This window comes from Lathyrus oleraceus, chromosome 2 (assembly GCF_024323335.1).
Source record: "Lathyrus oleraceus cultivar Zhongwan6 chromosome 2, CAAS_Psat_ZW6_1.0, whole genome shotgun sequence".
NCBI lineage: Eukaryota > Viridiplantae > Streptophyta > Magnoliopsida > Fabales > Fabaceae > Lathyrus > Lathyrus oleraceus.
The window spans coordinates 228,054,622-228,068,644 of NC_066580.1; the positions used below are offsets into that span (position 1 = coordinate 228,054,622).

A 14,023-nucleotide genomic window follows, 5' to 3' on the forward strand; every position below is an offset into this window, starting at 1 on the left:
CGATTGACTGTTGCCTTCCTTTTTTGTACAAGTGGTTTATTTCGCACTTGCCTCAGACGCCTGCTTTTATGGAGAACAAACAATGTCTAAGGTGGTCTCAGAGACTTATGTCTCTCACTAATGATGATATAGTTTGGTATGATGCGTCCTTAAGTAGTGTGGAGATTATTGATAGTTGTGGTGAATTCTATAATGTGCCTCTCATTGGTACACAAGGAGGAATTAGCTACAACCCTGTTTTGACTCGTTGTCAACTTGGGATCCCCTTGAGAGACAAGCCTAATAACATGTTGTTAGAAGGTCTTTTCTATCAAGAGGGTAAAGATCCCCAACATTTGAAGTAGAAGATTGTGCATGATTGGCATAATGTGCATAGGAAAGGAAGATTTGAGCTTGGTCCGTGCAATTGTGTAGCTTTGGAAGCTTACACTCTTTGGGTGAAGAAGAGAGCTATGTAATTGAAGATGCCTTATCCTTGCGAAATACCTATTTCTATGGTTGTGGTTGAGCCATTAACTCTCCCTAACCAAGATGTAGAGGAGTTGGAAGACGCGCTCATCAAGATGAAGCAAGAGAAGGATATGTGGGAGGAGCGTTTCCATGCTTTGAGCAAGAAGCATGAGGAGTTTCTATTGGAGTCTAAGGACAAAGATGCACTGATTGAGCTACTTGAAGACCGAGTGACGAAGAGACAGAGAGAGCCAGAGGTTTCATCTTCTAGCATGCCTCAGCCTTCTGTTGCTTGGAAGAAGATTGTTGACCAGCTTGTCCTCGAGAAGACTCAGATGAAGGCTTCTTTTGAGACAGAGATTCGTCGCATTCAAAGGAAGTACGCGCCTTCAGCCAGATCTTCTGACACTGTTGTTAGGGATCCTTAGGATGACTAGTCTCCTTTTCTCTTGTATCTTTTTATTTTTTTGTTTCTCAAATTGTACTCAGTGTAACCCTTCCAATTTATATAAATGAAAAGATATTTTTGGTCATATCAAATTATTGCAATTGCCATTTCAATTTTTATATATTTGCAAATGATATAGTAAGTTCCTTGGAAATAAAAATAATCAAACATTGCATTTCATGCATCATTTGCATAAGCAAGTTTTTTCCAGGTGTCTGATTGGTGTTCTTCTATGCTTTAGCCAAACTGACTCACCGGTACAACACTCGAGCCAATCATTCAAAGATCATGGAACACCTTGAGTAAGAGAATCGAGACTTGAAAGAGGAGATTGCTCGGCTGACTGCCATGATGGAGTCAGTTCTTGCTACCCAGAGCCAAGCTTCTCCAACTCCTGCAACTCCTCCCGTGAGGACTGTCATTTATGAAGTGGCAACCTCTACTGTGCCTGCTGCCACCACCCACTTTGCTCTGAATCTGCCTGCTGGATTCCCTTGGGGATTGCCACCTAATTTTGTGCCAAAGGGTTTCGCTCTCACTTTTGCTTCCATGCCGGCATCTAGACCGGTCATGTCTGTGCCACCTCCCATTGTGCACACTTTGCCGCGTGTAGAAGACACCATCTATCACTCCAAGCCATCTGAGGGCCCTGACGTCTATGAGAAGATGGATGAGATGAAGGACCAATTCCTTGAGCTACGCAAGGAACTGAAAACACTGAGAGGCAAAGATCTGTTTGGGAAGAGTGCTGTTGAACTGTGCTTAGTACCCAACGTGAAAATCCCTATGAATTTCAAAGTGCTTGACTTTGAGAAGTATAAGGGAAACTCGTATCCACTCAGTCATTTTATGATGTATGCCTGCAAGATGTCAACCCAGATAGATAATGATCAACTGCTGATTCACTATTTCCAGGATAGCCTGATAGGTGATGCACTCTGTTGGTACATGGGGCTAGATAGCACAAGCATCCGCACTTTCAATGATCTAGGAGAGGCTTTCATGAAACAGTACAAGTACAACGTGGATATGGCGCCAGATAGGGACCAACTGAGGTCCATGTCTCAGAAAGATAAGGAGACATTCAAGGAGTATGCCCAGCGTTGGAGGGAGTTGGCTGCCCAGATTACTCCTCCTTTGGAGGAGAAGGAGATGACGAAAATCTTTCTCAAAACCCTGAGTTCATTTTACTATGAACGCATGATTGTCAGTGCCCCTAGTGATTTTATCGAGATAGTAAACATGGGGATGAGACTTGAAGAGGGGGTCCGTGAAGGACGATTGTCGAAAGAGGAGGCGTCGACGAGCAAGAAGTATGGCAGTAATTTCAGTAAGAGGAAGGATAATGAAACAAATGCAATAAGCAGTGGGAGGCAGAGGAGGCCTCAAACCAGAAGAAATCTACCACCCCGTCAACATCATCATCATCAAGTATCATCCGTCACTCCAGTATTCTCAAACCAGCAAACAACACCAATTCAACAACAACATCAGTATCAAAATCAACGTCAACAACAACAACCGCAACAAAGAACAAACACCTACAACAACAACAATTCCAACAACAATCATCACCAGCAACAAAATTTTGATAGGAAGAAAGTCTCTTTTGACCCGATTCCTATGTCATACGCAGAGTTGTACCCATCTTTAGTCCTCAAGAGTTTGATTCAACCGAGGAATCCACCGCAGATACTAGAACCACTTCCTTGGTGGTATAAACCCGAACTTCGCTGTGCTTTTCACCAGGGTGCACCTGGGCACGATATTGATCATTGTTATCCGCTGAACCATGAGGTGCAAAAGCTTATGAAGAGTGGCATGGTGTCTTTTGAAGACCGCGCGCCTAATGTGAAAGCTAATCCTTTGCCCGCTCATGGGAATTCTTCAGTGAACATGGTGGACGGCTGTCCAGGTGAATTTAAAGTTTTCGATATCCGGTTTATCCGAAGATCTTTAGGGCAAATGCACAAAGATATCTGTTTGGTGAGTGAATGTGAACATGATCACGATGGTTGTGATATTTGTAGCGTGAACCCAAGGGGGTGTGTTATGGTGAAAAGGGACATCCAGCGTCTGATGGATGAAGGCATGATCCAGATTGTTCAATCCCGTCATATAGATGACGATGTCAATGTCATAGTGCCTGTTTTCAAGCAACAAGAGAGATTGGTGATTCAGTATGATAGTAGCAGTAATAAGAACGTCAACAATAGATCAGTTCCGCCATTGGTAATAGGTTGGTGGGCCCAGTCCCGTATGCATCTAATAAGGTTGTACCGTATCAATACAATGCTACAATGATGGAGAATGGTCAAGAGGTCCCGTTGCCTATGACCAGTTCAGTAGTGAGCATTGTAGATGTTACGAAGGTGACTCGCAGTGGTCGAGTTTTTGGACCGGTGTTCCCGGAAAATAAGGAAGAAACTGTTGTTGGTAAGAAGGCGGAGGTGCCTAGTGTAGATCCTGTTGGTTGTTCAAGAGATAAGTCTGGTGAATCCAGCAATTTGAAAGCCAATAGTGATGATGATGAGGTACTCTGACTGATCAAGAGGAGTGAATTTAACGTGGTTGAGCAGTTGCTCCAGACTCCCTCTAAGATTTTCGTGTTGTCTCTGCTTTTAAATTCTGAAGCGCACAGAGAACCACTCCAGAGAGTTCTTCAACAGGCATACCTGGAGCAAGATGTTATTGTGGCTCAATTTGATCATATTGTAGCCAACATCACTTCATGCAACAATTTGAGCTTTTGCGATGAAGAACTCCCTGAGGAGGGAAGAAATCATAATCTGGCTTTGCATATTTCGATGAATTGCAAAGAGGATGCTTTGTCAAACGTGCTAGTTGACACCGGTTCGTCACTCAATATGCTTCCAAAATCAATATTGTCAAAGTTATCTTATCAAGGAGCTCCCATGAGGTATAGTGGAGTAATTGTCAAAGCCTTTGATGGTTCGCGCAAGACGGTCATTGGAGAAGTGGACCTTCCAGTCAAAATAGGTCCGAGTGACTTTCAGATTACTTTCCAGGTAATGGATATTCACCCGGCCTACAGTGTTTTGTTGGGAAGGCCATGGATTCATGAAGCATGAGTTGTTATTTCCACTCTGCATCAGAAGCTCAAATTTGTCAAGAATGGCAAGCTGGTAATTGTGGGAGGTGAGAAAGCATTGTTGGTCAGCCATCTGTCATCTTTCTCGTATGTGGAAGTTGAGGATGAGGTTGGAACTCCGTTTCAAGCCTTATCTATTGCTGCTGAGAAGAGAGTTAGGGCACCTATGTCCTCTCTGAATGATGCACAGAAGATTGTTGAAGAAGGTCATGTTGATCAGTGGGGACGTGTGGTAGAGGTCGCCGACAACAAATGAAGAACTGGTTTGGGGTTCCATAAGGGTTCGTCAACCGTTAGATCAGAGGAGATGCAACTCAGTTTCCGTATCGGAGGGTTCATTCATGGGAATGAACAACACTTAGCTGCTGTGCTAGAGGACAATGAAGAGGAAGACTCCACCAACTTTGTGACACATGGACAAACATGCAACAATTGGACTGTTGTTGATATTCCTATTATTTTGTGTAGATCTAAGTAATTGCTTTTTATTTTAAAATCCTTCTTCTATGCCTAAGGGAGAAGTGAACATTGTTGGGCATTTTAAATTGATCATCAATAAAATTAATACTATTCATCCACATCTTTGATGTTTATTTTTACTTTTTGCTTATTTCTGAAAATGGTAATCACAAAAAACATAAATAAACAATATAATTATCCATCTGTATAATATTTGGTCACAAATTCACTTCTCTAAAATCAAAATATCAAATCATTATGCAGGTTGGTTCCTAACCCCATTGAATACAATGATCCTTCTCCTTCTCCAAATTTTGAATTCCCTGTGTTTGAAGCCGAGGAAGAAAGTGATGTAGAAGTAAGTGATGAATTGTCTCGTCTTCTTGAGCAATATGAGAAGATTCTTCAGCCGTTTGAAGAGCAGATTGAGCTAGTCAACTTGGGTTCCGAGGATGATGTGAAGGAAGTCAAGATTGGGTCCTGACTATGTTCAGATGCTAAGAAGGGGTTGATTGATCTTCTTCGAGAATATTCAAATGTGTTTGCTTGGTCCTATCAAGACATGCATGGGTTGGATTCTGATATTGTGGAGCATAGATTGTCGTTGAAGCCAGAATGCCCGCCAGTCAAGCAGAAGTTGAGAAGAACGCATCCTGATATGGCTGTGAAAATCAAAGAGGAAGTTCAGAAGCAGATTGATGTCGGTTTCCTTGTAACTGCTGAGTATCCGCAATGGGTGGCCAATATTTTTCCTGTGCCGAAGAAAGATGGAAAAGTCTGCATGTGTGTTGACTATAGAGATTTGAATAAAGTCAGTCCGAAAGATGATTTCCCTCTGTCACACATTGATATGTTGGTAGACAATACTGCTAAACTAAAAGTCTTTTCGTTTATGGATGGATTTTCCAGATATAATCAGATTAAGATGGCACCCGAGAATATGGAGAAGACCACATTCATTACACCCTGGGGAATATTCTGTTATAGAGTGATGCCTTTCGGTCTAAAGAATGCTGGTGCAACTTACCAGAGAGCAATGACTACTCTTTTTCATGATATGATGCATAAAGAGATTGAAGTATATGTTGATGACATGATTGCTAAATCGATTGATGAAGAGGAACATGTTGAGCATTTGTTGAAGCTATTCCAGCGTTTGAGGAAGTATAAACTCCGCTTGAATCCCAATAAGTGTACTTTTGGTGTTCGTTCAGGTAAGTTGTTGGGCTTTATTGTCAGTGAGAAGGGTATCGAAGTTGATCCTGCCAAGGTCAAAGCAATACAAGAGATGTCTGCGCCCAAAACTGAGAAACAAGTCAGAGGTTTTCTCGGCCGCTTGAATTATATTTCCAGATTCATTTCCCACATGACTGCCACATGTGCTCCTATATTCAAGCTTCTTCGGAAAGATTAGTCTTGTGATTGGACCGAAAACTGCCAGAAAGCTTTGGATAGTATCAAGGAATATTTGCTTGAGCCTCCGATTTTGTCTTCACCTATTGAAGGAAGATCGTTGATCATGTATTTGACTATTCTAGAAGATAATATGGGTTGTGTTCTTGGTCAGCAAGATGGGACTGGGAAGAAAGAATTTGCGATCTACTACCTCAGTAAGAAATTCACTGACTGTGAGACTTAGTATTCAATGCTTGAGAAGACTTGTTGCGCATTGGCTTGGGATGCTAAGCGTCTGCGCCAGTATATGTTGAATCATACCACTTGGTTGATATCCAAAAGGGATCCAATCAAGTATATATTTGAGAAGCCTGCTTTAACTGGGAGGATTGCCCATTGGCAGATCTTGCTATCAGAGTATGATATCGAATACCGATCTCAGAAAGTGATCAAAGGTAGTATCTTGGCTGACCATTTGGCTCACCAACCAATTGAAGATTATCAGTCAGTGCAATATGATTTCCCTGATGAAGAGATTTTGTACTTGAAAATGAAAGATTATGATGAACCATTTCTAGATGAAAGGCCAGAACCTGGTTCCCGTGGGGGCATGGTATTTGATGGAGGTGTTAATCAATATGGAAATGCAAATGGGGGAGTGATTATTACTCCTCAAGGCACGCATCTACCGTTTACAGTTAGATTAACTTTCAAATGTACAAACAACATGGCAGAATATGAAGCTTGCATTATGGGGCTTGAAGAGGCCATGAATCTTAGAATTAAGCATTTGGATGTCTTCGGTGATTCGGCTTTGGTTGTGAATCAAATAAAAGGTGAGTGGGAGACAAATCAACCCGGTTTAATACCATATAGAGATTATGCGAGGAGGATTTCAACTTTCTTTACAAAGGTTGAGTTTCATCATATCCCTCGAGATGAGAACCGGATGGCAGGTGCCCTTGCAACATTGGCATCAATGATTGTAGTGAAGTATTGGAATGAAGTTCCTAATTTATCTGTGATGCGTCTTGATAGGCCAACTCATGTGTTCGCTGTTGAAGAGATCAAAGACGAGAAGTCGTGGTATTACGACATCAAATGTTTCCTCCAAAGTCAGATTTACCCGCCTGGGGAATCTTTGAAAGATAAGAAGACTTTGAGAAGATTAGCCGGTAATTTCTACTTGAATGGTGAGGTACTGTACAAGAGAAACTTCAATATGGTTTTGCTCAGATGCGTGGATAGACACGAAGTAGACTTGTTGATGACCGAAATGCATGAAGGTTCCTTTGGTACTCATTCCAATGGACATGCAATGGCAAAGAAGATGTTGCGAGCAGCTTACTATTGGCTGACAATGGAATCTGACTATTGCAAGTTTGTGAAGAAGTGCCACAAGTGTCAAGTTTATGCTGATAAGATTCATGTTCCTCCGACACTATTGAATGTTATCTCTTCCTCATGGCCCTTCTCCATGTGGGGAATTGATATGATTGGGATGATTGAGCCTGAAGCTTCGAATGGACATCGTTTCATTTTGGTGGCTATTGACTACTTCACAAAGTGGGTTGAAGCGGCATCATATGCAAATGTAACCAAGCAAGTTGTTGTAAGGTTTATCAAGAATCAGATCATATGTCGTTATGGTGTGCCAAGTAAGATCATTACTGATAATGGTTTAAACTTGAATAACAATATGGTGGAAGCTCTTTGTAAAGACTTCAAGATTGCACATCATAATTCTTCTCCCTATAGACCCAAGATGAATGGGGATGTTGAAGCTACAAACAAGAACATCAAGAAGATTATCCAGAAGATGCTTGTCACATATAAGGATTGGCATGAAATGCTCCCATTTGCTTTGCATGGGTATCGTACATCTGTCCGCACTTCAACAGGGGCAACCCCTTTCTCTCTCGTGTATGGTATGGAAGCAGTGCTCCCCGTAGAGGTTGAGATTCCTTCGTTGCGTGTGCTCATGGAAGCCAAGTTGGCTGACGCTGAATGGTGCCAGACCAGGTTTGACCAGTTGAATTTGATTGAAGAGAAGAGATTACCTGCCATGTGTCATCGTCAGTTATATCAGCAGAGAATGAAGAAAGCTTTTGATAAGAAGGTCAAACCTCGTGTGTTCAGAGAAGGTGACCTTGTGCTCAAGAAGATTTTATCGTTCAAGCCAGATTCCAGAGGAAAATGGACTCCCAATTATGAAGGCTCATATGTTGTCAAGAGAGCCTTTTCAGGCGGTGCATTGATTCTTACAACTATGGATGGTGAAGAGTTCACTCGTCATGTGAACGCAGATGTAGTCAAGAAATACTTCTCCTAAAAAAGGAAAAGAACAGCTCGCTAAGTTGAAAACCCGAAAGGGCGGCTTAGGCAAAAATGAGCGTCTCGGTGGATTGAAAACCCGAAAGGGCGATCCAGGCAAAAATTAGAGACATAAAACAGAAAATAATTTCCCGATAAGTTGAGTACCCCACCTTGGGGCAACTTATGCAAAAAATAGGGATTATGGCAAGTAACTGCATTTCGCTAATCTTTAGTGATTTTGAAGACTTGTTTGAGCACAAGGGTTGACATCAGTTCATCTCCAGCAGCGGTCAAGAGCACAGTTGATGTCAAAAGTTGGTAGAAGGATTAAGGATCATTTGTATTCAATGTAACTCTTTTGCATGTAAATTACCATTTTCAACTTTGTAAAAGTCTATGGAGTCCTGTCATTTACAGACTACCATCCTATCAAATAAAGTTGAGCTTTTATCCAATTGTTTCTACTCTTATTTACTTCAGCCAATAGTTTTTAATTTTATTATGATCATTTTGAACTTTAAATCAAAAATCAAAATTTTTAAATATATAAGCAAAAACTTTTCCAAAGCAAGTAACAGTAATATCAACAACATTTCAGTGAAAAACAAGTTCTTAAGTGCGAAGCATCTGAGGTTCCCCAAGCAGTTAACTCTCCGGGTATCCCTAGACGTTTGTGTTGATTCAGATCCTTGGCGGAATGTTAGATCCCCAGTGGAGTTTCTTTCTTTATCCCCAGCTGAGTTGGTTGCGGCGTGTCCTTGTCCCCATCAGAGTTTTGGCCTTCCCAGCGGAGTCCGTGTTTCCTCAACAGATAGATGGTCATCAGAGATGTTTGATTTTTCCCCAGTAGGGTTGTCTCTCATTTTTTATGGTGTTGACCTAAAATTCCCTACAGTTTGGATGATTTATCCTCAACAGATCTCCTTCCCCAGCCAGGGTTGAGCCTTTGGGATGTTGATCTCTCTGTTCTTCAGCAGTTTGTCTCCATGATTTTTGTGGATTGACTGAGGATTATACCGGTGGTTCAATTTCTTTGCGACACCTATGTATCCTTCGTGATCGCTTTGTCAGCATAATCACCATATATATATATATATATATATATATATATATATATATAATATATATATATATATTATATTATATATAATATATATTATATATATATATATATATATATATATATATATTCTCATTCTCTGTTATGGCGGTACTTTATCCCCATACCAAATCTGGTGTCTGTCCTCTTTCAATTGTAGAGTGTCAGCCCCTTATGCAGAAAAGACTTTAACCTTTCTCTGTTTCCCCACTGAGTTTGTTTTCTCGTGGAAGATTGTTATTTCAGTTTCCTCTCCAGCAAATTTTCTGGATGGAATTACTCCCCTTGAGTTATGTCCTCATTGGGTTGAGTCCTGATTGACCGTTTTCTTTCTAGCTCTTACCTAGATAGATATTTTTGGTCCCCTAAGAGTATATTACCTAGTAACTGGTAATATTCTTCTTAGTTTTCAATTTGTTACTTCTTGTCCAATACCCGACAAAAGTACCCTTTTTTCTCCTCGGCAGTGTCCCTAGTGGATCTTTTCCTCAGAAAGTATATCCTTAATATGTTCACCTTAACCGGTGACGGATATCTTTTCTTCCCCCATGGAGTCTATCCTTGATATGTTCACTTTAATCAGTGATGGATATTCTCTCCTTCGGTATTCTACCCAGTAAAAAGGTAGTTGTAATCCCTATTTTGTTCCTCAGAGAGTTAATCCTTGATATGTTCATCTTAACCGGTGACGGGTTTTCTTCTCCTTGTGGTCTTCTACCCAGTAATCGGTAGTTGTAAATCCTTTTGTTCCCCTGAGCGGAGTCTATCTTTGATATGTTCACTTTAATCGGTGACGAATTTTCTCTTCTTTGGTATTCTATCCGGTAATTGATAGATGTAATCCCTATTTTCTCCCCTTTCAGAGTCTATCCTTGATATGTTCACTTTAACCAGTGACGGATTTTCTCTTTGATTGGTCTTCTACCCAGTAACCGGTAGTTGTAAATCCTACTTTGTCCCCTCGCAGAGTGAATCCTTGATATGTTCATCCTAACCGGTGACGGATTTTTCTCTTCGACGGTTTTCTATCCAGTTTTCGATAGATGTAATTCCCCTTTTTTGTTGTTCAGTTGGTATATCCTTGATATGTTCATCCTAACCGATGACGGGTGTCATACCCCAAAATTTGACCTCCTTTTCGCTTTTTTCGTCTAACTATAACTTGATATCCATCTAACCTCATTCGTACTCATTCATGTGCATTTATTCATTCATGATTAACATCTGCTGACAGGTATCATGGATTCAGGGTTTGTGGTTGATAAAATCAGAGTTGGATTGAAGTTTATGGCGTTGCACGTCATATGGATTAAAATCCTGATTCATGCTATTCAAGGATCTTGTGTACGAACAGTTGTTTGGTCGACATTCACCTGAATTGATTCATGGCATTGACATAATTCGTTTGGTTCAGGATATTATGATCCATATTCGTTTGTCCAAGAGAAATGCGCATTTTGTCTATGTTGACTTTTTGGTCAACCAGTTGACCAAAGTCAACCATCAATCTCCGAATTTTTAATCATGTGATCCGTAATCGTCCCGTCATTTTCGAATTAATACTAGAAGTTTGGGTGGATTTTAAAGGTTCAAATTGAATTTTAATTCAAGGCTTGATCCTTGAGATTCGAATCAACTTTTGAGAATTATTTTGATTTCATAACCATTTCATCATTTTTCTTTAGCCGATTAATTTTAGAAGTAAAATTGTTTTTAAGTACAAATTATCCGTGACATTTCTTTTGTTATTAGAAATTCTTGATTTTATTAGTGAACTATTTATCCATAATCCATTTTTAATCCACTTTAATTCTTAACCTAATTTCAATTTAACCAAATCCAAACTCCATCCATATCCATAAAAACAAATTAATCCATTTTTACACAATAACCAATGTCCATTTCATATTCAAATTCTAAAAGCCCATTTGATCCATTTAATGATCCAAATATCCAATTCCTAATATCCATTTGATCCATTTTTATTAAAATTAACAAATCCACATGTGTCCAAATATCCATTTTCTAAATCCAAACCATATCATTTCTATATCCAATAATAAACTAACATAACCGTTAATCCTTTCATATCCACTTCCAATTAATTTGTATTATACCAAGTACAAAGGTGAATTGCATCAAGTGCAAAAAAATGCAGGTGTAGCATGAGAACATTGCCAAGTGCAGCCGAAGATCCTATCAGCTGCGTGAAACTCCCAGCTGCACGGACACGCGAACGAGCCTCGTGACAACTGCACACCAGCTGCTACAACTGCAGCTACCAAAGCGCTTAAAAATAAGCCCAAAGCTGCTGCGGCCGCGACCAGCATAAACGGTAAGTTGCAAACAAAGGAACTCCAAGACACTTGAAATAAAGCGGCAATGGAAGAATGAAGCAAAACTGCAGTTGCATAAAAAATCTGCATCATAAAAATTCTGCATAAAACCAAATAAAAATTCTGCATCATAAAAATTCTGCATAAAATCCAAATGAAAATTCTGCATAAAATCCAAATAAAAATCCTGCATAAAAAGCTAACAGCAAATCCGTAAAAAACTTTTCCAACAAACTTCTAACCAACTTCAATCTCCAATCTCTAACCAACTCTACAACCTGCAGAACCATTCGCAATCCCCTATATATTCTCCCAATCTTCACTCTCCATTCTCCTCCACAACTTTATAACATAACTTCTTCAAACTTTGCTTCCAACAGAAAAAGTTCAGTTTCGCTGCAAGATCCTAACCGGAAATCATAACCTCCGTTAAGAAAGCTCTCCATAACAGAAAAGGAGATAACATAAAAACTTAACCAAATCGCTTTTCAACCTCTCTTCCACCACTCTTGATCCTTCGATCTTAATGCTCGTACTCATCCTCTTGTAACGATTTTCCACATACCTCCATAACACAGTAGATGATTGGAGAAGAAGAAGGAGTCGAGATAGAGAAAGTGAGGATTTCGGTACCTGTTGCGCAATGATTCGCACACTGTCAATAACAACAACACAAAACGTGAACGAGAATTTGTGGCAAATTGATAGCACGACGAAGGAGAAGAAGGAACCAAAACAGAGAAAGGTGAAGATTTGTACCTAATTGCAATTGGAGCTTTAATACGGTAAGTTTTTCCGATCCGATTTCGATGTGGTTTTTCTTCCATCTGCACGTACGATAATGGAGCGAGATGAATCGCGAATCTTCGAGTATATGAACTATCAATAAAGATCGAACCACGCGAACCATGGTAGAGGTGCGGAACATCGCGAATTCTTGAATCCTTGAAGCGCAATAATCGATGAAGTCAAGTCCGTGAGAAGGATAACGCGTTGTTGTGTTGGAGTTGATCGTTTCTCCCGGCTTGTGCTAAATCCTCGTGAACGTGGTGGTTGAAGGCGCCGGAATCCATGAATCCAAACGCGTCACAAGAGCTTCTCTGAATAAGTGCTTTTCCCCTGTTCAATTTTAGCTTACGTGAAGGTTGTACACGGACTCTCTCCATTCAACTGTGGTCGTTTGAGCCCAAGGCCCACAACGGATTGTCTGGTCACTACACCCCCACAGATCAAAAGCCCAATTCAGGTTTTCTTCCAAGTTTTTGTTAAGTTCTAACTGTTTTTGTTTTAATTAGAGTATCAATTAGTGTGTAATTAGTTTAATTAGGATTGTAATTAGCTTAATTAGAGGATTAGGTATTAATTAGATCAAACTAGTCATAATTAGAATTGATAGGATATAGTTTAGATTAATTCTAGGAATAGCATTTTTTTCTTAGATAATAATTTTAGAATATTGTTTGAGTAATTGTAGAATCAATTTAGAATTAGAGTTAATGATATTTAGGTTAGATTTTTTTGAAATAATAGTCTATTAATAGTTTTAGGATTTAGAACATTATGATAGTTGGAAATTCAATTTAGAATTAGAGATTTTGGAAAATTAGAAATAAATATTTTAGAATTTTATAGTCCAATTAGAAATGTTAAACTAGACTAGAATTCTAGAAATATTAAGTAATTGGACATTTAGGCTCATTAAATTTTTAGAGTAAATTAGATAATCTCTTAGTTTTTTTAGAATTAGAAATATTAAATCTAGTTTAGATTTTAATTGTCTTTAATTACGGATTTCATAAATAGAAATTTAATTTGATTAGACCATAATTGTGAAATGACGATTCTACCCCTAGGCTTAGAAATAGTTCAATCTTGCATGCTCCCTTAGTTTTAGGACTAGTCTATATTCTAGAATTAATTAACGTTTGATTCACTTTTATTTCATGCACTCCTTTGTACTTTACATGTACCCCTATCCCCATTCCGATGTATGCTTTTACTTGCTTTCCTTTATCTTTTATTGCTTGTTAGCATCTCCTTGGGCATTAGGAACTTCCACCATTTCGCAACCAATAATCAAACCCTTGATCCAACGTCAAGCGGTCTTTTCAAATCAAACTCAATAAACAAACCCTTGATCCAACGTCAAGCGGTCTTTTCTAAATCAAATCCAAAAACACAATAAATGGTGATTAGGATTGTACGTCACGAGCCTCAAGCGATAAAGAAAGGATGAGACTGGAGCTTTCCTACACTCATTTTGAATGCTTCGAACAAAAGACGTTTGGCTTGGTAGTTTGAGGTATTCACCTTTATCCATAGTCTTTACTGCAATCCGGAATCAATAACTCATTTTCTCAAAACATAAAAACAACTCAACGCATTCAAACCTTTTGTTTGAGCCTTAG

At 39.4% G+C, this 14,023-nt stretch overlaps 1 protein-coding gene across 6 annotated transcripts; it reads right to left on the bottom strand.

The window, feature by feature from the left end:
- Positions 1-11,231: 11,231 nt before the first annotated feature.
- Positions 11,232-12,861, bottom strand: LOC127118970 (uncharacterized). Of its 6 annotated transcripts, none has more exons than XR_007802501.1 (4): positions 12,523-12,807; positions 12,375-12,442; positions 12,249-12,270; positions 11,232-11,680 (listed from the first exon to the last, which is right to left on the bottom strand). XR_007802501.1 is itself a non-coding variant. In XM_051049197.1 (4 exons), the coding sequence occupies exons 1-4, from the start codon at positions 12,541-12,543 to the stop codon at positions 11,479-11,481; spliced, it is 348 nt and encodes a 115-aa protein (XP_050905154.1). In that variant the 5' UTR covers positions 12,544-12,820; the 3' UTR covers positions 11,232-11,478. The 6 variants fall into 6 exon arrangements, 2 of the variants coding, with proteins under 2 accessions (XP_050905154.1, XP_050905153.1); XM_051049197.1 differs by having other exon boundaries at positions 11,232-11,715; positions 12,523-12,820; XR_007802500.1 differs by lacking the exon at positions 12,249-12,270 and having other exon boundaries at positions 11,232-12,248; positions 12,523-12,796.
- Positions 12,862-14,023: the final 1,162 nt, after the last annotated feature.